This window comes from Salmo salar, chromosome 01 (assembly GCF_965601325.2).
Source record: "Salmo salar chromosome 01, fSalSal1, whole genome shotgun sequence".
Classification (NCBI taxonomy): Eukaryota; Metazoa; Chordata; class Actinopteri; order Salmoniformes; family Salmonidae; genus Salmo; species Salmo salar.
In genome coordinates, this window is record NC_138291.1 from 120,337,501 (window position 1) to 120,361,606 (window position 24,106).

A 24,106-nucleotide genomic window follows, 5' to 3' on the forward strand; every position below is an offset into this window, starting at 1 on the left:
AGACACATGCACATTTGTGGCCTGCTGGAGGTCATGTTGCAGGGCTCTGGCAGTACTTCTCCTGCTCCTCCTTGCACAAAGGCGGAGGTAGCGGTCCTGCTGCTGGGTTGTTGCCCTCCTACGGCCTCCTCCACATCTCCTGATGTACTGGCCTGTCTCCTGGTAGCGACTCCATGCTCTGGACACTACGCTGACAGACACAGCAAACCATCTTGCCACAGCTCGCATTGATGTGCCATGCTGGATGAGCTGCACTACCTAAGCCACGTGTGTGGGTTGTAGACTCCGTCTCATGCTACCACTAGAGTGAAAGCACCGCCAGCATTCAAAAGTGACCAAAACATCAGCCAGGAAGCATAGGAACTGAGAAGTGGTCTGTGGTCCCCGCCTGCAGAACCACTCCTTTATTGGGGGTGTCTTGCTAATTGCCTATAATTTCCACCTGTTGTCTATTCCATTCGCACAACAGCATGTGAAATTTATTGTCAATCAGTGTTGCTTCCTAAGAGGGCAGTTTGATTTCACAGAAGTGTGATTGACTTGGAGTTACATTGTGTTGTTTAAGTGTTCCCTTTATTTTTTGAATATATATATATATATATATATATATATACATACACACATATACATATATGTTAAATTCCAAAACAAATAGGTTGGTGAGATGTTATTAATGTGACAATGTTAAGAGGATCTGAACGAGTTTAAAGTCAAAAGGATTTAAACTTGGTCTTGTCCACGAAGGGGTAAAAAAAGAGAAGAGGATGGGAAGAGGTGTTTGTTCATGGAAAATGCGATACAGATAATAGGATTTATCAAAAAGGCAGCAATTACATTCATTAGAGGACTGGCAGGCAACAGTAACTAGGAAACTAATGGTTGTGGGAATGAAAAGAATAATATGCTAATTTATTTTTTCCATTCTAAATCCCCTTCTCTTGTTAAGATGGGATCTCGAAGCAAATATAGACAGACAGAACTAAAATTATACATCCCAAAGTCCTTCCTCACCACCTCTCCATAGTAATGAGGGTTGTGAAGACAGACTGTTACCATAGCTACATTTATCCAGGAAGTGAAATGACCCCCTCTCTCCGAAGAGCCGTTGTACACTACCTTCTGGTGATACATGAGATGCTCCCATCTCAATTGTAGTGTTAAAGCTGTCAAGCATCTTCAAATAAAATTTGTTACACCCTTTGAAAATTTGGTAATAATGATGATTTGTACACACTGCTAAAAAGAATACAAAACAGCTTCTACAAATCAAACAGTTTCTACAAATCAAACAGTTTGTAGACTTAAGCTTTTTTTAATTCAGCATCTTTACATCTCAATTAGACTTATAGGATCATGTCTCGGACGTCCGGAGAAAGTCATTAAGAGAATATCCTCAGAGAGACTGTATATATACACAGTAGGTTTTCATTCCCATCCTCTCTGGTATGATACGCTGCATGGGAAGATGTGTATCGCTCTGAGGTGGAGATTTATAATGAATTCATTAATACATTACACACACATATTTAGCTTAGTTTATGGCCATTACATTAAATCGAAACAACTATATCATCTCCCTCAACCTTTACCAGATCCCTGGACACAACGCCACGTCATGTAGCTAGAGTGGAGACGCCGCCACGTCACGTAGCTAGAGTGGAGACGCCGCCACGTCACGTAGCTAGAGTGGAGGCGCCGCCACGTCACGTAGCTAGAGTGGAGGCGCCGCCACGTCACGTAGCTAGACTGGAGACAGCGCCACGTCACGTAGCTAGACTGGAGACAGCGCCACGTCATGTAGCTAGACTGGAGACGCCGCCACGTCACGTAGCTAGAGTGGAGACGCCGCCACGTCACGTAGCTAGAGTGGAGACGCCGCCACGTCACGTAGCTAGAGTGGAGGCGCCGCCACGTCACGTAGCTAGGGTGGAGGCGCCGCCACGTCACGTAGCTAGACTGGAGACAGCGCCACGTCATGTAGCTAGACTGGAGACAGCGCCACGTCATGTAGCTAGACTGGAGACACCGCCACGTCATGTAGCTAGACTGGAGACGCCGCCACGTCATGTAGCTAGACTGGAGACACCGCCACCAAGTCATGTAGCTAGACTGGAGACAGCGCCACCTAGTCATGTAGCTAGACTGGAGACACCACCACCAAGTCATGTAGCTAGACTGGAGACACCGCCACCAAGTCATGTAGCTAGACTGGAGACACCACCACCTAGTCATGTAGCTAGACTGGAGACACCGCCACCAAGTCATGTAGCTAGACTGGAGACGCCCCCAAGTCATGTAGCTAGACTGGAGACAATAACGTCAAGTAGCTAGACTGAATCTTACAGAATCAACTTAGTCAGTGATGAATGTTCTCTGTCGAACCGATATTATTACTGGTTGACAGCTGATATAGGTCCACCATGTTGTGTGTGTGTGTGTGTGTGTGTACTAACTATGCTGTCTGGGGAGAGAACAATAGCCCTTGTATTGTAAGGACAAGACCGTGTCGTACGGAAATCGAATCAATCTTATCTGACAAACTACTCCTGAGAGAGTTGAATTATTTAATGAGTTCTCTTCAGTCTGAAACCTGAGCGTAATTCAATTGCCATAAAACAACATTAGGTTCTGACAAGGCTATTAAGAAATTGTTGTAATTTACTACTCTTTGGGAAGTTACGGTATGTGGCTTTTACTGTGGCGTACTAACAAACCTCACCTCTCAGACTCAGAAAAACAAGGAAATGTCTGCCATCTAGTGGCTGAAGAACAGACCTGCTAGGCTTTGCATGGGCTTTGGTACTTTCGCTATAGCTAAACGAGATTTAGAAGGACTGCTTCGCAATAATATCTTAGCTGGAATAAAAGGAGACGAGATAATTAAAAACACTTAATATTTATTAGTATTGTCAAAGAAGTTGATGAATATAAAACGTAGACAATCTCTTCTAGTTCCGTGAAATTAATTCCCCAGATATCTTTAAAATAAAGTGCTGAAAGAAGGCTCTGACAGAAATGGTAAACATGGTTTACCATGACAAAAGTAGAGCCAAAACCACCCAACAGACTACACAACCATAGAAGGACTTCATCTAAAATGGAGGTGTTATATTAAATCTTATGGCGTTACAAAATACACAACAAATTATGCTGGGATAAAAAGGCACTGATTTAATACGAAACTATTAAAATCAGATGAGTAAATAATCATACCAATAGTGTAGAATTAACCCCATTAGTTTGTAAAAAGCACAAGCTACAGGTCTGGAAACAGTTGAAAACACTTCACAATACCAACACACCAGAGCTACTTTACACTATCTATCTACAGGTCTGGAAACAGTAACCATAAATCCATCCATAGTGGAGAGCAACAGATACATTGACTAAGTGCACATGGTTATGGAACGTCCTCTAGTACTGTATAATCAGCAGTGGTTCACGCATGACTCAGTTGGTAGAGCATGATGTGTGCAACGCCAGGGTTGTGGGTTCGATTCCCACGGGGGACCAGTACGGGGGGGAAAAAAAAAAAAATGTATGAAATGTATGCATTCACTACTGTAAGTCGCTCTGGATAAGAGCGTCTGCTAAATGACTAAAATGTAAATGTAAATGTATGACTTCTACAGTAATGGTTCCATTGAGTCTGGGTGGCTGAAGCGGTACAGATTGGGTGATTGAAATTTAAAAAATAAAATAAAAAGGTAATTTCCATTTGAGCTGATATATGCAGTGTTTACCGTGTATGTAGTCTCCACTAACCCGGGAACATTGCCTTTTAAAAAAAAAAATTCAAATCATCAGCTGTAACGATGAACTTCCAACGATTCAGATTGAACAGAGCCCTAAATCCCACAACAGTTCCAACAACGAGTGATTAAAAACCAATTGGTCACAAAGAGGAGTGTATGACGGTCAGTCTACATGCTGAGGATACAGTCAGGAGATCAGGTCAGTCTACATGCTGAGGATACTGTCAGGAGATCAGGTCAGTCTACATGCTGAGGATACTGTCAGGAGATCAGGTCAGTCTACATGCTGAGGATACAGTCAGGACATCAGGTCAGTCTACATGCTGAGGATACGGTCAGGAGATCAGGTCAGTCTACATGCTGAGGATACTGTCAGGAGATCAGGTCAGTCTACATGCTGAGGATACTGTCAGGAGATCAGGTCAGTCTACATGCTGAGGATACAGTCAGGGCATCAGGTCAGTCTACATGCTGAGGATACGGTCAGGAGATCAGGTCAGTCTACATGCTGAGGATACTGTCAGGAGATCAGGTCAGTCTACATGATGAGGAAACAGCCAGACCAGGTCAGGAGGTCAGTCTCCATGATGAGGAAACAGCCAGACCAGGTCAGCTCAGTGGTCATACTCCTTGTCTATAAACTTGGCCATGGTGGACAGCTGGATGTTGGTTGTTCCCTCATAAATAGTACCTGTATAGTTACAAACATGGAAAAACATCTTTAATGACCATTACACCAATACTGGAATAGAAAATTACACATTATTACATGTTATGTCCATAAATTCCACCAATAATTAAAATAGAGTTTTCCTTAAATCAGTACTGGACCAAAGAGAAACAGCTCACTCAGTCTGTCTAACTGAGCCTGGATCTGCCAAAATCTCTGCCATCAACAGTCAAAGTGGAACCAACCAATGAAAGCAAGTGTCATTGTGTCGTAAGAGCTTCCTGGACCGTATCCTGGGTGAGTGGGTGTGTCTGAAACAGCGCCCCATCCTCTATACAGAACGCCACAGGGCCCCATCCTCTATACAGAACGCCACAGGGCCTCATCCTCTATACAGAACGCCACAGGGCCCCATCCTCCATCTAGAACGCCACAGGGCCCCATCCTCTATACAGAACGCCACAGGGCCCCATCCTCTATACAGAACGCCACAGGGCCCCATCCTCTATACAGAACGCCACAGGGCCCCATCCTCTATACAGAACGCCACAGGGCCCCATCCTCTATACAGAACGCCACAGGGCCCCATCCTCTATACAGAACGCCACAGGGCCCCATCCTCTATACAGAACGCCACAGGGCCCCATCCTCTATACAGAACGCCACAGGGCTGCAATCAACAGAAATGCACTATATAGGGAATAAGACGGCATTTTGGACACACCCACTCTCTCCTAGCACCCACCCCCCTCTCCTAGCACCCACCCACCCACCCACCCCCCTCTTTCTCCTAGCACCCACCCCCCCTCTCTCTCCTAGCACCCACCCCCCTCTCTCTCCTAGCACCCAACCCCTCTCTCTCCTAGCACCCACCCCCCTCTCTCTCCTAGCACCCACCCCCCCTCTCCTAGCACCCACCCCCCCTCTCTCCTAGCACCCACCCACCCCCCTCTCTCCTAGAACACCAAGGTCAGACCAGACAGAGGAATTTTTGGACACACCCACTCTCTCCTAGCACCCACCCCCCCTCTCCTAGCACCCACCCACCCACCCCCCTCTTTCTCCTAGCACCCACCCCCCCTCTTTCTCCTAGCACCCACCCCCCTCTCTCTCCTAGCACCCACCCCCCCTCTTTCTCCTAGCACCCACCCCCCCTCTTTCTCCTAGCACCCACCCCCCCTCTTTCTCCTAGCACCCACCCCCCCTCTCTCTCCTAGCACCCGCCCCCCCTCTCTCCTAGCACCCACCCACCCCCCTCTCTCCTAGAACACCAAGGTCAGACCAGACAGAGGAATTCCTCGAGGATCAGATTACCTTCTGTGTCACCCAGCACCACCCCACTCCACCTTGCTGTGGCCCAATAACTAGCTAGCTAACTGTAGTTATGACGTTCCCGAACACCACCCCAGCGTCATGTTACCACCACCCCCCCCCTCCGGGTTGCATAGCAACAGTACAGGATAGCTTTGGAACTAGCCATAGAAACTTACCTATTTTACAATCTCTGTAGTATTTCTCGAAAGGGTAGTCTTTGGTGAAGCCTACGCCTCCCATCCACTCGATGCATTTTGAAGTGGTCAACGTTGCGACCTAATTTACGGAGGGAGGAACAATCAAGATATTGTTAAACAACACAAATACTGTGAGGCCGTTGTATGAAATAGTTTGGATTTGCACTGTTCATTCCCTCTATTAGAAGAGCAGGGGCGGGGGGACCCTCTCGGAGCAGGGGCGGGGGGACGAGGGGCGGGGGGGACCCTCTCGGAGCAGGGGCGGGGGGGGACCCTCTCGGAGCAGGGGCGGGGGGGGACCCTCTCGGAGCAGGGGCGGACCCTCTCGGAGCAGGGGCGGGGGGGGACCCTCTCGGAGCAGGGGCGGGGGGGACCCTCTCGGAGCAGGGGCGGGGGGACCCTCTCGGAGTAGGGGGGGGGGGGACCCTCTCGGAGTAGGGGGGGGGGACCCTCTCGGAGTAGGGGGGGGGGGGACCCTCTCGGAGTAGGGGGGGGGACCCTCTTGGAGCGTGGCGAACGAACCCTCTCGGAGCAGGGTTCTGATACAGGACCAGTCCAGTGATTGCTGATCTACGATCATATACTCTCACTCTGAGTTACTTTATGAATATGGGCCTCGGTCTCTACATTCAACTCACCTCTGAGGTGAAGTACTTGGCCATGCAGGCCTCCTTGATGAAAGGTCTTCCTGCCTCCTTCAGCCGGGCAGCGTTGTAGGTAAGCAACCTGGCAGCCTCTATCTGGGTGGCTACATGGGCAATCTGGTGCTGCATGGCCTGTAACACATTACAGAAGCATCCTTTAGATGTGGTGCTACATGGCCTGTAACACATTACAGAAGCATCCTTTAGATGTGGTGCTGCATGGCCTGTAACACATTACAGAAGCATCCTTTAGATGTGGTACTGCATGGCCTGTAACACTTTACAGAAGCATCCTTTAGATGTGGTGCTGTAACACATTACAGAAGCATCCTTTAGATGTGGTACTGCATGGCCTGTAACACATTACAGAAGCATCCTTTAGATGTGGTGCTGCATGGCCTGTAACACATTACAGAAGCATCCTTTAGATGTGGTACTGCATGGCCTGTAACACTTTACAGAAGCATCCTTTAGATGTGGTGCTGTAACACATTACAGAAGCATCCTTTAGATGTGGTACTGCATGGCCTGTAACACTTTACAGAAGCATCCTTTAGATGTGGTGCTACATGGCCTGTAACACATTACAGAAGCATCCTTTAGATGTGGTGCTACATGGCCTGTAACACATTACAGAAGCATCACGATCACTAGTGTGCTGTAGTTTCCTTTCAATACAACACCGGTTCTGTGTAGCTCAGGTGGTAGAGCATGACGCTTGCAATGCCAGGGCTGTGGGTTCGATTCCCGCTGGGGCCAGCCAGGCTAAAACGTATGCAGGCATGACTAAGTCGCTTTGGATTTTTTTTGTTGCTAAATGGCCTTGATTATTATTATTATTATAATATTAAAAACGGAGAACAATGGAGGCTTTTAAAATAAATCACAAAGATTAGTTTGATAGAAGCCAGTAAGCCACACTCTGTGCATAGCAGCAACACCTACAAGTGGAGAAACATTACATTTAATATCAAGGAAATGTATAAAAATATATTTAAATTAATACGTTTTACCTGGAAGTCGAAGATACGTTTGCCAAACTGAACCCTCTGTCTGGTATAGGGAACGGCGTGGTCGAAGCAACCCTGAGCCAATCCCAACATCTGAGCAGCGATACCAATCCTGCCTTCATTCAGCATGCCGATGGCGTACTTGTATCCGTGGCCGGCTTGACCCAAGATGTTCTTCTCAGGAACCTTCAACAAAATCAGAATCAAATTTTATTCAATCGTAAAGTACATTTTCACGTACCCAGAATTTGACTTGGTGAAGTGTTGGTGGCAGCAACACACAAAATATTAGGCTCTGTTCCCCCGACTAAAACAAATGTTGGTCGACCAAGATTGTCTGATGCTTTAAGCGCACTGTTTGATTGAATAATTAAAGACACAAAATGATTCAATAGGGTGTTCGACGGCACTTGCAACGCTGTGTAACAATAAAACAATTTTAAAAAGCAGCGAATGCCTGTGTGACTGGGGCACGTTGTCTCGCTCTCCTCCCTGCTGCAGCTAGCAGGCGTCGCAATACAGCAATAGTGTTTATTGTGCTGTCCGTGCTGCAACATAATTACAGACATTTCTACTTCTTGTTTCTCTGACTGAAAAGTTCTGTTAGCGTAAATTTGTCCGTCTAAATCCATCTAGTCCTCGCTCTCTTTATGTGACCAATAGGACCTGACCTATAGCCTATCATAATCCCTATTAATTGGTTATAAACTCCGAACATGTTGACAGCAAAATGGATACGGAGGATGTGAATAAGAAACTTGAAAACGGGGGAATGTTTACAGGTTGCTCAGGAGGGAACGGGAAAGTCAGATATGTGGAAGACATTTGATTTAGTTGTGGAAACTACTAGAGATATGAGAAAAAAAACACACCAAACAGCTGTTAGATTACAAAAAGAGAACATCTCACCATTTGGAACAGTGTAAACAATTTTAAGTGTACCAGAGAGTCCGTTCATAAACAGATTGTAAAATAACGCAATTGCTGACACATTGCGGTTTATTTATTGTTTAGGCTAATTATTCAAGGCTACTTTTATTTCCTTTTAAAACTAAAATGTTTTGATTACATTTCTAAGCATGAATGACTCGTATGCTGTGTGATGACATGAACGAATGATTGATTGATACAGTAGCCTTTATTTAAGTAATAAGGCCCGAGGAGGTGTGGTAAAAATGTGATCATATTACTCCAGTGTTAGCCTCCCTACACTGGCTTCCTGTTAAGGCAAGGGCTGATTTCAAGGTTTTACTGCTAACCTACAAAGCATTACATGGGCTTGCTCCTACCTATCTTTCCGATTTGGTCCTGCCGTACATACCTACACGTACGCTACGGTCACAAGACGCGGGCCTCCTAATTGTTCCTAGAATTTCTAAGCAAACAGCTGGAGGCAGGGCTTTCTCCTATAGAGCTCAATTTTTATGGAATAGTCTGCCTACCCATGTGAGAGACACAGTCTCAGTCTCAACCTTTAAGTCTTTACTGAAGACACATCTCTTCAGTAGGTCCTATGATTAAGTGTAGTCTGGCCCAGGGGTGTGAAGGTGAACAGAAAGGCTGGAGCAACGAACCGCCCTTGCTGTCTCTGCCTGGCCGGTTTCCCCTTTCCACTGGGATTCTCTGCCTCTACCCCTATTACGGGGGCTGAGTCACTGGCTTACTGGTGTTCTTCCATGCCGTCCCTGGGAGGGGTGCGTCACTTGAGTGGGTTGAGTCACTGACGTGGTCTTCCTGTCTGGGTTGGCGCCCTCCCTTGGCGGAGATCTTTGTGGGCTATACTCGGCCTTGCCCCGGGATGGTATTTTGGTGGTTGGAGATATCCCTCCAGTGGTGTGGAGGCTGTGCTTTGGCAAAGTGGGTGGGGTTATATCCTACCTGTTTGGCCCTGTCCGGGGGTTTCATCGGATGGGGCCACAGTGTGTCCTGACCCCTCCTGTATTTTATGTGTCGGGGGGCTAGGGTCAGTCTGTCACATCTGGAGTATTTCTCTTGTCTTTTCCGGTGTCCTGTGTGAATTTAAATATTTTCTCTCTCTCTCTCTCTCTCTCTCTCTCTCTCTCTCTCTCTCTCTCTGGACCTGAGCCCCAGGACCATGCCTCAGGACTACCTGGCTTGGTGACTCCTTGCTGTCCCCAGTTCACCTGGCCGTGCTGCTGCTCCAGTTCCAACTGTTCTGCCTGCAGCTATGGAACCCTGACCTGTTCACCGGACGTGCTACCTGTCCCAGACCTGTTGTCCCAGACCTGCTGGAACCCTGACCTATTCACCGGACATGCTACCTGTCCCAGACCTGCTGTTTTCAACTCCCTAGAGACAGCAGGAGCGGTAGAGATACTCTCAAAGATCGGCTATGAAAAAGCCAACTGACACTTACTTTTGTGTTACTGACTTGTTGCCACCCCTCAAAGGTAACCAGCTGGCCACCCCTCATAGCCTGGTTCCTCTCTAGGTTTCTTCCTGGGTTTTGGCCTTTCTAGGGAGTTTTTCCTAGCCACCGTGCTTCTACACCTGCATTGCTTGCTGTTTGGGGTTTTAGGCTGGGTTTCTGTACAGCCCTTTGAGATATCAGCTGATGTAAGAAGGGCTATATAAATACATTTGATTTGGTATATGGCCAATACGCTGGTTACCTTTGCCATTATGCACATAGCAACGGTAACCAATACGCTGGTTACCTTTGCTATTATGCACATAGCAACGGCAACCAATAAGCTGGTTACCTTTGCTATTATGCACATAGCAACGTGGTCTAAGGAAAGAGGGCAAAGTCAACGGCACACTGAAGATCACGGTTCAGAACGACGGACAGCGACAGCTATCCAACGTGGGAGAAAACACATTCGTTATAAAATAATATATATATTTTTTTATTAGTGTTGCACCGTTGTTCTTACATAATATAACCAATATATAATAATTTCAGTAGCACATGTCTTAACAGTGATGGACTATGCCATCCCCACAGCCTCAGCAACGGATTGGTTCACTCGGACAGACGCAAATCACATGGGTGTCTTATACGCCAATGAAAAACAATGTAATAATTTGAGACTGCTCGACTAAAGAAATCTGTCGACTAACAGCCTATCGAGCAAACAATGGACCAGTCAACTAAACGGGGTCAGCCCTACAAAATATATAGACAGAATCTAAAATATGGATACAATAAAAAACAAAAATGGCCACTTCTAGAGAGTACAGACACATTTCATATAATCAGCTAGAAGGTAGAGTCATTATTATACACGTACATTACCGTTCAATCAACATGCTTCTGATCTGATGAAACAGGTTGATGCCTATCAGATTCACCTTTTCATTGCTGGTTGTTGTTACTGTCTATATTTAAAATGTGTGTGGTCTCTACCTTGATGGTATCCAGGTTGAAGAGCCTACCTACCTTGATATTGTCCAGGTTGAAGAGCCACCTACCTTGATTTTGTCCAGGTTGAAGAGCCCACCTACCTTGATTTTGTCCAGGTTGAAGAGCTGACCTACCTTGATGTTATCCAGGTTGAAGAGCCTACCTATCTTGATGTTATCCAGGTTGAGAGGACAGGTTGAAGAGCCTACCTACCTTGATGTTGTCCAGGTTGAGAGGACAGATTGAAGAGCTTACCTACCTTGATGTTATCCAGGTTGAGAGGACAGGTTGAAGAAGCTCTCAGACCCAGTTTGTTCTCCTTCTTGCCGATCTGAAGCCCCTCGGTGTCTCTGTCCACGATGAAGCAGGTGATACCTCTGTGACCCTGTCAACAAAAGAGGAAGATACTGTCATTTACTGCTTGATACAAAAATCAAAACTTTATTGGTCACATACACAGGTTCCAACAGCGTATAAAACCAGGAAGGAGCTGTTTCCTAGGAGCTACCTCTCAAACACTAAGGAGAAACTCCTCTACAGCCTGAAGACAAACACTACCATAACTACTACAGGTTAGAAGGATTGGAATAACTAAGTTACCGGACCATGAGGCCTGGAAATCAAGGATATGTTCCTTAGACATGAAACAGGGGAAGAAAAAAAAAACTGTTCAAAACAGAGGGAAACAGAGGTACTATCTGAACTTGTCCAATAATAAATGACGTTTTCATTTTCCGTTGCACAGTGATCTTTTTAAATGTTATGCTTCGGTGTGCCCCTAATGAACTAGACCCTGTTGTTTGGTGACTGCGTGGGTTTGTTCGGTGACTGCGTGGGTTTGAACTCACAGCAGACGGGTCCACGTTGGCCATCACCAGAAACACACCAGCTTGCTCTGCGTTACTGATCCACATCTTGGAACCGTTGATGACGTAATAGTCCCCGTGTTTGTCAGCACGCGTCTTCAGAGAGAAGGCATCGCTCCCCGACTCTGCTTCTGACAGGCAGAAACTACCAACCTACAAGACAGGACAACAAGGTATCATTACATGGACAGGTCTGGAACTACCAACCTACAGGACAACAAGGTATCATTACATGGACAGGTGTGGAACTACCAACCTACAGGACAACAAGGTATCATTACATGGACAGGTCTGGAACTACCAACCTACAGGACAACAAGGTATCATTACATGGACAGGTCTGAAACTACCAACCTACAGGACAACAAGGTATCATTACATGGACAGGTCTGGAACTACCAACCTACAGGACAACAAGGTATCATTACATGGACAGGTCTGAAACTACCAACCTACAGGACAACAAGGTATCATTACATGGACAGGTCTGGAACTACCAACCTACAGGACAACAAGGTATCATTACATGGACAGGTCTGAAACTACTAACCTACAGGACAACAAGGTATCAGTATCATTACATGGACAGGTCTGGAACTACCAACCTACAGGACAACAAGGTATCATTACATGGACAGGTCTGGAACTACCAACCTACAGGACAACAAGGTATCATTACATGGACAGGTCTAGAACTACTAACCTACAGGACAACAAGGTATCATTATCATTACATGGACAGGTCTGGAACTACCAACCTACAGGACAACAAGGTATTAATTACATGGACAGGTCTAGAACTACCAACCTACGGGACAACAAGGTATTAAAAACATAATTCCACTTTGACATTATGGGGTATTGTGTGTATGGGGTATTATGGGGTATTGTGTGTATGGGGTATTACGGGGTATTATGTGTATGGGGTATTGTGTGTACGGGGTATTGTGTGTACGGGGTATTGTGTGTACGGGGTATTGTGTGTACGGGGTATTACGGGGAATTGTGTGTACGGGGTATTACGGGGAATTGTGTGTACGGGGTATTACGGGGAATTGTGTGTACGGGGTATTACGGGGAATTGTGTGTACGGGGTATTACGGGGAATTGTGTGTACGGGGTATTACGGGGAATTGTGTGTACGGGGTATTACGGGGAATTGTGTGTACGGGGTATTGTGTGTACGGGGTATTACGGGGTATTGTGTGTACGGGGGTATTACGGGGTATTGTGTGTACGGGGGTATTACGGGGGTATTGTGTGTACGGGGGTATTACGGGGGTATTGTGTGTACGGGGTATTACGGGGTATTGTGTGTACGGGGGTATTACGGGGGTATTGTGTGTACGGGGGTATTACGGGGGTATTGTGTGTACGGGGGTATTACGGGGGTATTGTGTGTACGGGGTATTACGGGGGTATTGTGTGTATGGGGTATTACGGGGGTATTGTGTGTATGGGGTATTACGGGGGTATTGTGTGTATGGGGTATTGTGTGTATGGGGTATTACGGGGGTATTGTGTGTATGGGGTATTACGGGGGTATTGTGTGTATGGGGTATTATGGGGTATTGTGTGTATGGGGTCTTATGGGGGTATTGTGTGTATGGGGTCTTATGGGGTATTGTGTGTATGGAGTCTTATGGGGTATTGTGTGTATGGGGTATTACGGGGAATTGTGTGTATGGGGTATTGTGTGTATATGGGGTATTGTGTGTATGGGGTATTATGGGGTATTGTGTGTATGGGGTCTTATGGGGGTATTGTGTGTATGGGGTCTTATGGGGGTATTGTGTGTATGGGGTCTTATGGGGTATTGTGTGTATGGGGTATTACGGGGAATTGTGTGTATGGGGTATTGTGTGTATATGGGGTATTGTGTGTATGGGGTATTATGGGGTATTGTGTGTATGGGGTATTATGGGGTATTGTGTGTATGGGGTATTATGGGGTATTGTGTGTATGGGGTATTATGGGGTATTGTGTGTATGGGGTATTATGGGGTATTGTGTGTATGGGGTATTATGGGGTATTGTGTGTATGGGGTATTATGGGGTATTGTGTGTATGGGGTATTATGGGGTATTGTGTGTATGGGGTATTATGGGGTATTGTGTGTATGGGGTATTATGGGGTATTGTGTGTATGGGGTATTATGGGGTATTGTGTGTAGGCCAGTGACCCCCCCCCCAAAAAAAAAAAATCTCAATGTAATCCATTTTAAATTCAGGCTATAACAACAACACAATGTGTTTAAAGGTGAAGTGGTGTGAATATTTTCTGAAGGCTGTGTAGGTCTGTTAAATGTCTTGTGAAACAGTAGCTCCCTCTGCTGGCTATAATCAAGAGAAGTTAGCTACATGATCAGAAGCTTTATTTAAACTTACTAGTACACCCTTAAATCAAAACACATTAGATACACACTACCTCTCACTACCCGTAAATCAAAACACATAGGCCACATTTTTCCTCTCGGCTAAAACCTGTTTAATAAAAATCAATACGACGTGCAACCTGTTAGTCACTCACCATGTCTGTTGACAGTCGGCTGAGATACCGTTCTTTCTGGGCCGCGGTCCCCAGCTTGGTAAACAGTGTGTTGATGAGGGTGTTCTGGATGTCACACAGCACGGCCACGGAGGCGTCCACTTTAGCCAGCTCCTCAATGACCAGGATGGAGGAGAAGAACGTGGATCCGGTGCCGCCGTACTCTGGGTCGATCTCTATGCCCATCAGCTGGGAAGTGACAATGAATCATCTGACAAATTAATGGGGAATAGACAGGTACATACAACAGGGCGGTGTGTTCTTTTTGTTTTGACAACAGGGGCGGTGTTCTTTTTGTTTTGACAACAGGGCGGTGTTCTTTTTGTTTTGACAACAGGGCGGTGTTCTTTTTGTTTTGACAACAGGGCGGTGTTCTTTTTGTTTTGACAACAGGGCGGTGTTCTTTTTGTTTTGACAACAGGGCGGTGTTCTTTTTGTTTTGACAACAGGGGGGGTGTTCTTTTGTTTTGACAACAGGGCGATGTTCTATTTGTTTTGACAACAGGGCGGTGTTCTTTTTGTTTTGACAACAGGGCGGTGTTCTATTTGTTTTGACAACAGGGGCTGGGTTATTTTTGTTTTGACAACAGGGGGGTGTTCTGTTTGTTTTGACAACAGGGCGGTGTTCTGTTTGTTTTGACAACAGGGCGGTGTTCTTTTTGTTTTGACAACAGGGGGGTGTTCAGGACATATGTCCAGGTAGTCTCTCCATGTTTTAGTCCATTTTCTTCTGTTTGGTGTCTAATGAACATGATGTCGGTAAGTTAGGTTTCTTCCACGGTAACAGAATTATGCTGGGACTTCCAAATGTTACTAAACAAAAAAACATTTATTTAAAAGTTTAACAAACTAACTCCATGCACAAAAGACTCATTTTAACAATTTCCATTGAATATTTTACAGAAATACATTCACTAGAAGAACTGCGCCGATGCAAAGTTTGGTAACAGAATTTCAGTAAAATCTCCCTCTGTTTTTTTATGTGAGAACGCTTTACAAAAACTCAAAATATACACTTTCCTGTAGCTTGATGCTGTTTTATGTCAACATATAGCTACACCCCTCCACTTCTATAGCTACATACACAAAACATTAGGAACACATTCCTAATATTGAGTTGCACCCCCTTTTCCCTTCAGAACAGACTCAGTTCATCAGGTCATGGACTCTACAAGGTGTGGAAAGCGTTCCACAGGGGATGCTGGACCATGTTGACTCCAATGCTTTCCACAGTTGTGTCCAGTTGGCTGGATGTTCTTTGGGTGGTGGACCATTCTTGATACACTCGGGGAAACTGTTGAGCGTGAAAAACCCAGCAGCATTGCAGTTCTTGACACAAACCGGTGCGCCTGGCACCTACTACAATACCCCGTTCAAAGGCACTTAAAATCTTTTGTCTTGCCCATTCACCTTCTGAATGGCACACATACACAATCAATGTCTCAATTGTCTCCAGTCTTAAAAATCCTTCTTTAACCTGTCTCCTCTCCTTCATCAACACTGATTTCAAGTGGATTTAACAAGTGACATCAATAAGGGATCATAGCTTTCACCTGGATTCACCTGGTCAGTCTGTCATGGAACGTTTTGTACACTCAGTTGAGAATTAAGATTCCAAGATGTCTGCAGAAAGAATGGGACATCAGTAGACATGACACCTCGACTTTAAAAATATATATATTTTGGTTATTGAACTACACTAAGTTGATTTACATCAGGTATCAGAATTACGGTAACGGAATTGCATCATGGGTCCCTGATCAGTATTCTACAGAAATGCATAATTATGGCTATTCATATAATTATCTTCATGGTGATGTATCCTTGTTAATATCCTGCTTTACATATCTGGGTATTATTCTAATGAGCTCCGCCCCCAAAACAAGACCAAATTTGGTTGGTCCAGACAAGACCAAATCTGAACCAATCATAGACATCTATGTTTCACATCACAGTATAGTTCAGTACAGTAGATATGTTCGGTGAAGTACGTTATACTGTGATGTCCAAACTTCTATGACTGGACCAAATCGGAACCAATTATAGACGTCAATGTCTGGACCAAATCAAAATGCCGTTCCGGACTGAAAATCTACATCTGTGGACGTTGAAATCAAGGCCAGGGCGGAGTGACAACATTTCAGTGGGTGAGGATGCTTGTTACAGTAAATGGAAAGAGGGTAGGTGTCAGTACGAGCTGGGAGAGGTAACAAAGTGGGGGGGGTACTGTCCAGATTGGCCTGAGCTGAACATAACAGTATGCCAGTGGAAGAGAGGACAGTAACAGGAGACACTATGAGCTGAACATAACAGTACATCAGTGGAAGAGAGGACAGTAGCAGGTGACAACTATGATTTGCCATTGTAGCCAATTCAATCGCAGTAATTCTGTTACTTATTTTTCAGTAATTCCGTTACCGATTTGGTAACAGAATTACACGTTTTAAATCACTTAATTCATAAACAAAATGTACACTACCGTTCAAAAGATCGCGGTCACTTAGCAATGTCCTTGTTTTTGAAAGAAATACACATTTTTTGCCTATTAAAATATCAAATTGATCAGAAATACAGTGTAGACATTGTTAATGTTGTAAATTAATTGTTGTAACTGGAAACAGCAGATTTTTTATGGAATATCTACATAGGCGTACAGAGGCCCATTATCAGCAACCATCACTCCATTGTTCCAATGGCACGTTGTGTTAGCTAATCCACGTTTATCATTTTAAAAAGCTAATTGATCATTAGAAAACCCTTTTGCAATTATGTTAGCACAGCTGAAAACTGTTGTCCTGATTAAAGAAGCAATAAAACTGTCCATCTTTAGACTAGTTGAGTATCTGGAGCATCAGCATTTGTGGGTTCGATTACAGGCACAAAATGGCCAGAAACAAAGACCTTTCTTCTGAAACTCATAAGTCTATTCTTGTTCTGAGAAATGAAGGCTATTCCATGCGTGAAATTGCCAAGAAACTGAAGATCTTGTACAACGCTGTGTACTACTCCCTTCACAGAACAGTGCAAACTGTCCCTAACCAAAATAGAAGGAGTGGGAGGCCCTGGTGCACAACTGAGCAAGAGGACAAGTACATTAGAGTGTCTAGTTTGAGAAACAGATGCCTCACAAGTCCTCAAATTGACAGCTTCATGAAATAGTACCCAAAAAATACCAGTCTCAACGTCAACAGTGAAGAGGCAACTCTGGGATGCTGGCCTTCTAGGGGGACACCGATCCCATAGAGGTTAAACAAAATTGCATTTTCTGAGCAATTGTATTAGTAGAAAATAATATAATTGACAATTTTTTTTTAGCATACAATATAGCTCAGTGTTTAAATTATTTATTTTAAACAGTCATTTTTGCTCCTCTTTATCAAGGGTGTCAATAATTTCAGACCCCACTGTATCTTTTAAGATATTTTCAATTCTCTCTTCTTCATGAGGGAGGATAATGAATGTTTACAGAAATAACAAGTAAAGGTAACTTTACTTCCCTATTGTTCACCTAATACCTTTTTTTGCACTGTTGGTTAGAGCCTGTAAGTAAGCATTTCACTGTAAGGTGAAACCTGTTGTAGTCTGATGTGTTGTATTCGGCGCACGTGACAAACTTTGATTTGACTAAAAGGTAGATCTACCAATTAGTTAGTGTTTTTACTAATATACACTACCGTTCAAAAGTTTGGGGTCACTTGGAAATGTCCTTGTTTTTGAAAATGTATTTATAAACCAATTAGGCACATTTGGGCAGTCTTGGTACATTTCGAACGGACATGCAATGGTTCATTGGATCAATCTAAAACTTTGCATATACACTGCTGCCATCTAGTGGCCAAAATCTAAATTGCGACTGGGCTGGAATATTACATTACGGCCTTTCTCTTGCATTTCAAAGATTGTACAATATATACTGCTCAAAAAAATAAAGGGAACACTTAAACACAACACAACACAATGTAACTCCAAGTCAATCACACTTCTGTGAAATCAAACTGTCCACTTAGGAAGCAACACTGATAGACAATAATTTTCACATGCTGTTGTGCAAATGGAATAGACAACAGGTGGAAATTATAGGCAATTAGCAAGACACCCCCAATAAAGGAGTGGTTCTGCAGGTGGTAACCACAGACCACTTCTCAGTTCCTATGCTTCCTGGCTGATGTTTTGGTCACTTTTGAATGCTGGCGGTGCTTTCACTCTAGTGGTAGCATGAGACGGAGTCTACAACCCACACAAGTGACTCAGGTACTGCAGCTCATCCAGGATGGCACATCAATGCGAGCTGTGGCAAGAAGGTTTGCTGTGTCTGTCAGCGTAGTATCCAGAGCATGGAGGCGCTACCAGGAGACAGGCCAGTACATCAGGAGACGTGGAGGAGGCCGTAGGAGGGCAACAACCCAGCAGCAGGACCGCTACCTCCGCCTTTGTGCAAGGAGGAGCAGGAGGAGCACTGCCAGAGCCCTGCAAAATGACCTCCAGCAGGCCACAAATGTGCATGTGTCTGCTCAAACGGTCAGAAACAGACTCCATGAGGGTGGTATGAGGGCCCGACGTCCACATGTGGGGGTTGTGCTTACAGCCCAACACCGTGCAGGACGTTTGGCATTTGCCAGAGAACACCAAGATTGGCAAATTCGCCACTGGCGCCCTGTGCACTTCACAGATGAAAGCAGGTTCACACTGAACACATGTGACAGACGTGACAGAGTCTGGAGACGCCGTGGAGAACGTTCTGCTGCCTGCAACATCCTCCAGCATGACCGGTTTGGCGGTGGGTCAGTCATGGTGTGGGGTGGCATTTCTTTGGGGGGCCGCACAGTCCTCCATGTGCTCGCCAGAGGTAGCCTGACTGCCATTAGGTACCGAGATGAGATCCTCAGACCCCTTGTGAGACCATATGCTGGTGCGGTTGGCCCTGGGTTCCTCCTAATGCAAGACAATGCTAGACCTCATGTGGCTGGATTGTGTCAGCAGTTCCTGCAAGAGGAAGGCATTGATGCTATGGACTGGCCCGCCCGTTCCCTAGACCTGAATCCAATTGAGCACATCTGGGACATCATGTCTCGCTCCATCCACCAACGCCACGTTGCACCACAGACTGTCCAGGAGTTGGCGGATGCTTTAGTCCAGGTCTGGGAGGAGATCCCTCAGGAGACCATCCGCCACCTTATCAGGAGCATGCCCAGGCATTGTAGGGAGGTCATACAGGCACGTGAAGGCCACACACACTTCTGAGCCTCATTTTGACTTCTTTTAAGGACATTACATCAAAGTTGGATCACCCTGTAGTGTGGTTTTCCACTTTAATTTTGAGTGTGACTCCAAATCCAGACCTCCATGGGTTGATAAATTGGATTTCCATTGATTATTTTTGTGTGATTTTGTTGTCAGCACATTCAACTATGTAAAGAAAAAAGTATTTAATAAGATTATTTCATTCATTCAGATCTAGGATGTGTTATTTTAGTGTTCCCTTTATTTTTTTGAGCAGTATATATATATATATATATATATATATATAATATATATATTCTTTGTATTATCTTTTACCAGATCTAATGTGTTATATTATCCTACATTAATTTCACAAACTTTAAAGTGTTTCCTTTCAAATGGTATCAAGAATATGCATATCCTTGCTTCAGGTCCTGAGCTACAGGCAGTTAGATTTGGGAATGTCATTTTGGGAAATAAATAAATAAATAAATAAAAAAAACACCTTTTTGAGAGAGAAAAAACTAAGGGTCAAAATGACCTCACCTTGCGAGGGTAACTGCACTTAGCTTTAATTTCCCCCACTGACATGCTCCTATGAGCTTCACGTTGGTTCTAATGGGTCCTTTTACATGGAAATGCCCTTAGCCTAATGACCATAGGATGTAAAGAAGAGAAACACATACCCCCTGTTCAAAGAGTGACTTTATCACTTCCGGGTACATATGAGAGTTTTCGTCCATCTTCGACACAAACGGGGCAAGACGCTCCTGTGCAAACTTGTTCACTGTTCAAATATGGGACAGGAAAATGAAATGCAATGTGACTTGATTAACTGAACTTACATAGAACCAAATTCATGACAAATCAGACCAATCCATAGCATGATCCAGTCTGTTTATTAAATCTTATTGGTTGGTTTTAGTGCTATATACACACACACCACACACAATACCAGTCAAAAGTTTGGACACACCTACTCATTCCAGGGTTTTTCTTTATTTGAACTATTTTCTACATTGTAGAATAATAGTGAAGACATCAAAACTATGATATAACACAAAATATATTTTAGATTCTTCAAAGTAGCCACCCTTTGCCTTGATGACAGCTTTGCACACTCAGCATTCTCTCAACCAGCTTGATGAGGTAGTCACCTGGAATGCATTTCAATTAACAGGTGTGCCTTGTTAAAAGTTCATTTGTGGAATTTCTTTCCTTCTTAATAAGTTTGGGCCAATCAGTTGTATTGTGACAAGGTAGGGGATACAGAAGATATCCCTATTTGGTAAAAGACCAAGTCCATATTATGGCAAGAACAGCTCAAATAAGCAAAGAGAAACAACAGTCCATCATTACTTTAAGACATGAAGGCCAGTCAATCTGGAACATTTCAAGAACTTTGAAAGTTTCTTCAAGTGCAGTCGCAAAAACCATCAAGCGCTATGAAGAAACTGTCTCTCATGAGAACCGCCACAGGAAAGGAAGACCAAGAGTTAACTCTGCTGCAGAGGATAAGTTCATTAGAGTTACTGGCCTCAGAAATTGCAGCCCAAATAAATGCTTCACAGAGTTCAAGTAACAGACACATCTCAACATCAACTGTTCAGAAGCGACTGCGTGAATCAGGCCTTCATGGCCGAATTGCTGCAAAGAAACCACTACTAAAGGACACCAATAAGAAGAAGAGACTTGCTTGGGCCAAGAAACATGAGCAATGGACATTAGACTGTTGGAAATCTGTCCTTTGGTCTGATGAGTACAAATTTGAGATTTTTAGTTCTAACCGCTGTGTCTTTGTGAGACGCAGAGTAGGTGAACGGATGATCTCAGCATGTGTGGTTCCCACCATGAAGGAGGTGTGATGGTGTGGGGTGCTTTCCTGGTGACACTGTCTGTGATTTATTTAGAATTCAAGGCAGTCTTAGCCAGCATGGCTACCACAGCATTCTGCAGCGATATGCTATCCCATCTGGTTTGCACTTAGTGGGACAATCATTTGTTTTTCAACAGGACAATGACCCAACACACCTCCAGGCTGTGTAAGAGCTATTTGACCATCAGATGACCTGGCCTCCGCAATCACCCGACCTAAACTCAATTGAGATGGTTTGGGATGAGTTGGACCGCAGAGTGAAGGACAAGTAGCCAACAAGTAGTCAGCATTGGTGGGAACTCCTTCAAGACTGTTGGAAAAGCATTCCTCGTGAAGCTGGTTGAGAGAATCCCATGGGCGTGTAAAGCTGTCAAGGCAAAGGGTGGATACTTTTTAAAATATAACATCATTTGATTTGTTTAACACTTTTTTGCTTACTACATGATTCCATATGTGTTATTTCATAGTTTTGATGTCTTCACTATTATTCTGCAATGTAGAAAATAGTTCAAATGAAGAAAAACCCTTGAATGAGTAGGTGTCCAAACTTTTGACTGGTACTGTGTGAGTGAGTGAGTGAGTGAGTGAGTGAGTGAGTGAGTGAGTGAGTGAGTGAGTGAGTGAGTGAGTGAGTGAGTGAGTGAGTGAGTGAGTGAGTGAGTGAGTGAGTGAGTGGAGATATATATATATATATCCCCTTTGTTGCTCTGCCTAGTGTATATCCTGCATGCTCCAACTCACCAGCATCCCTCATCATCCCCTCCTCCTCAGAATATGTCTGTAGTGGAGGGTAGGAAACCCCCAGAGCAGCAGCCTGCTCTGCAGACACATCTGGTTGGGTGGATCTGTTCCGCAGCCCATGTTGGCACACACTCCATGGTCGGGACACCTGCCTACCAATCTGAAATAACACAGTTACATTTTCGCTGATGGATGACATGAAACAACTTGAGTGTCTAGGCAAAAAGTTGCCACTCTACTCAATCCCAAAATAGATTTGCCTGGCTACCCAAACTCCTTGTTCAGACAGCCATCCATTTGAATTCAATCACTTTTGACAGAATTCAATCACTTTTGATTTGAACGAAACCTTCCATACATATTTGCCCATTGTAGAAGTGCTCAGAAAGTGACTTTTTGGACATGAATACCAAAACATTCAAGAGAAATGTGACCTATTATGCATACCCCACCATACCATGAGACATCCATGTCTTCATCACTGGAAAAGATAAACAGTTGAGATTGATTTCATAAAAGCTTACAAACAGGATTTAAAAAAATATGTTTTTTTAATTTAAAAATGACATTTATTAACCTTAAATAATCTACAAAAGCTTTAACTCCTTTTTTCCCATAATTATTTGAAAGTAGAAATTCCAATTTGATTCCCATTTTAGTACATTTATCCGCCAAAACATTATACCACACCCTGTATTCAAGATCATGTTATCTCAACCAATGGTGGGCACAAGTAGGGCTACAACACATGCCAATATTGTTGGAGGTCCAGACATCAGAGAACGTTGACTTCAAATGGGAATATCTGTTGTTTTAAATGATACTGTCAATCCTCCATAGGAAACCTATTGAAATCATAAAAATACTAGAATAGACATCACCATTCAAGTTTCCATTCAACGGTGGGTGGACCGGCAGCCATATTTGTGGTAGTAATTAGAAGAAAATATTTAAATTACAATGGTGTACCAGCTAAATTACAGTGGTCTGAAGGGATAGGTATATTCTATAATTTATATTTCTATGATTTGAAATGACCCACTCTGTATTCAAGAGCATGTTGTGTCTCAACCAATGGTGGGCACATGTAGGGCGACAACATATGAGAATATGGAGAGTACAAAAATCGGAGTTTACGCGTTTTTAGATAATTGACGTTATAGGTTAAAAACTGTGATTTTTTAAAACATTTTTTAAATGAAATTATAAACTAGTTTGACAAGCCTGTTTGTAAGCTTTTATGATCAAAATAAACGGTCGAGTTTTCCAGTGATGAAGACATGGATGTCTCATGATATGCCGAATAGGTGAACTTTGAGTACTTTAACTCTTGAATGTTTTGGCATTCAGGTTTATTTTATTTTTTTTAAAGTCACTTTCTGAGCACATCTACAATGGGCAAATAGTCTAGTAGCTAGCGAAAATAGAGCAGTGGAACAATTCAGTTTGAGTCGTCAGGCAACAAAAATATATCCATACTCCAGCATAAGTGAATATGAGAGAGTGGTGGCTATATACGACAAGATAAAAGCAGTGACACAAGGAAGGACATTTCTTCATGTGTAACTGACGCAGGCGGTAGCTAACTAGCTATGTAATGTTTATTAGCATGTAGCTAACTAGCCAACGCGTTATGTGATAGCAGGTTATGCAATGGGTAATTTAAAGCAAAAAAAAAAAAACACTGGCTAAGTTAGTATTTCTAATTAAGTATGACTACACAAAAACATTTTATAAAACAACAATGTGAACGAAGAAACTGTTTTTTCGCATTACTATTAGTCTCACCTTTGAGAAGCACCTGATCAAGGCCGACGCCATGTTTTCTCTTGTTTACATGTGAGTGTGTTCCCTTCTGTATGGATCGCGTGAAACAGCGACCACTGGAACCGTTTCGCAT

At 44.0% G+C, this 24,106-nt stretch overlaps 1 protein-coding gene across 1 annotated transcript; it reads right to left on the bottom strand.

The window, feature by feature from the left end:
- Positions 1-2,877: 2,877 nt before the first annotated feature.
- On the bottom strand, positions 2,878-24,093 carry LOC106575476 (short/branched chain specific acyl-CoA dehydrogenase, mitochondrial). Its single transcript, XM_045687777.2, has 10 exons — positions 23,995-24,093; positions 22,207-22,366; positions 20,276-20,376; positions 14,352-14,558; positions 11,806-11,976; positions 11,217-11,342; positions 7,594-7,776; positions 6,575-6,712; positions 5,916-6,015; positions 2,878-4,446 (listed from the first exon to the last, which is right to left on the bottom strand). Exons 1-10 carry the CDS (start codon positions 24,025-24,027, stop codon positions 4,370-4,372), a joined length of 1,296 nt encoding a protein of 431 aa, XP_045543733.1. The 5' UTR covers positions 24,028-24,093; the 3' UTR covers positions 2,878-4,369.
- Between the last annotated feature and the right edge of the window lie 13 nt (positions 24,094-24,106).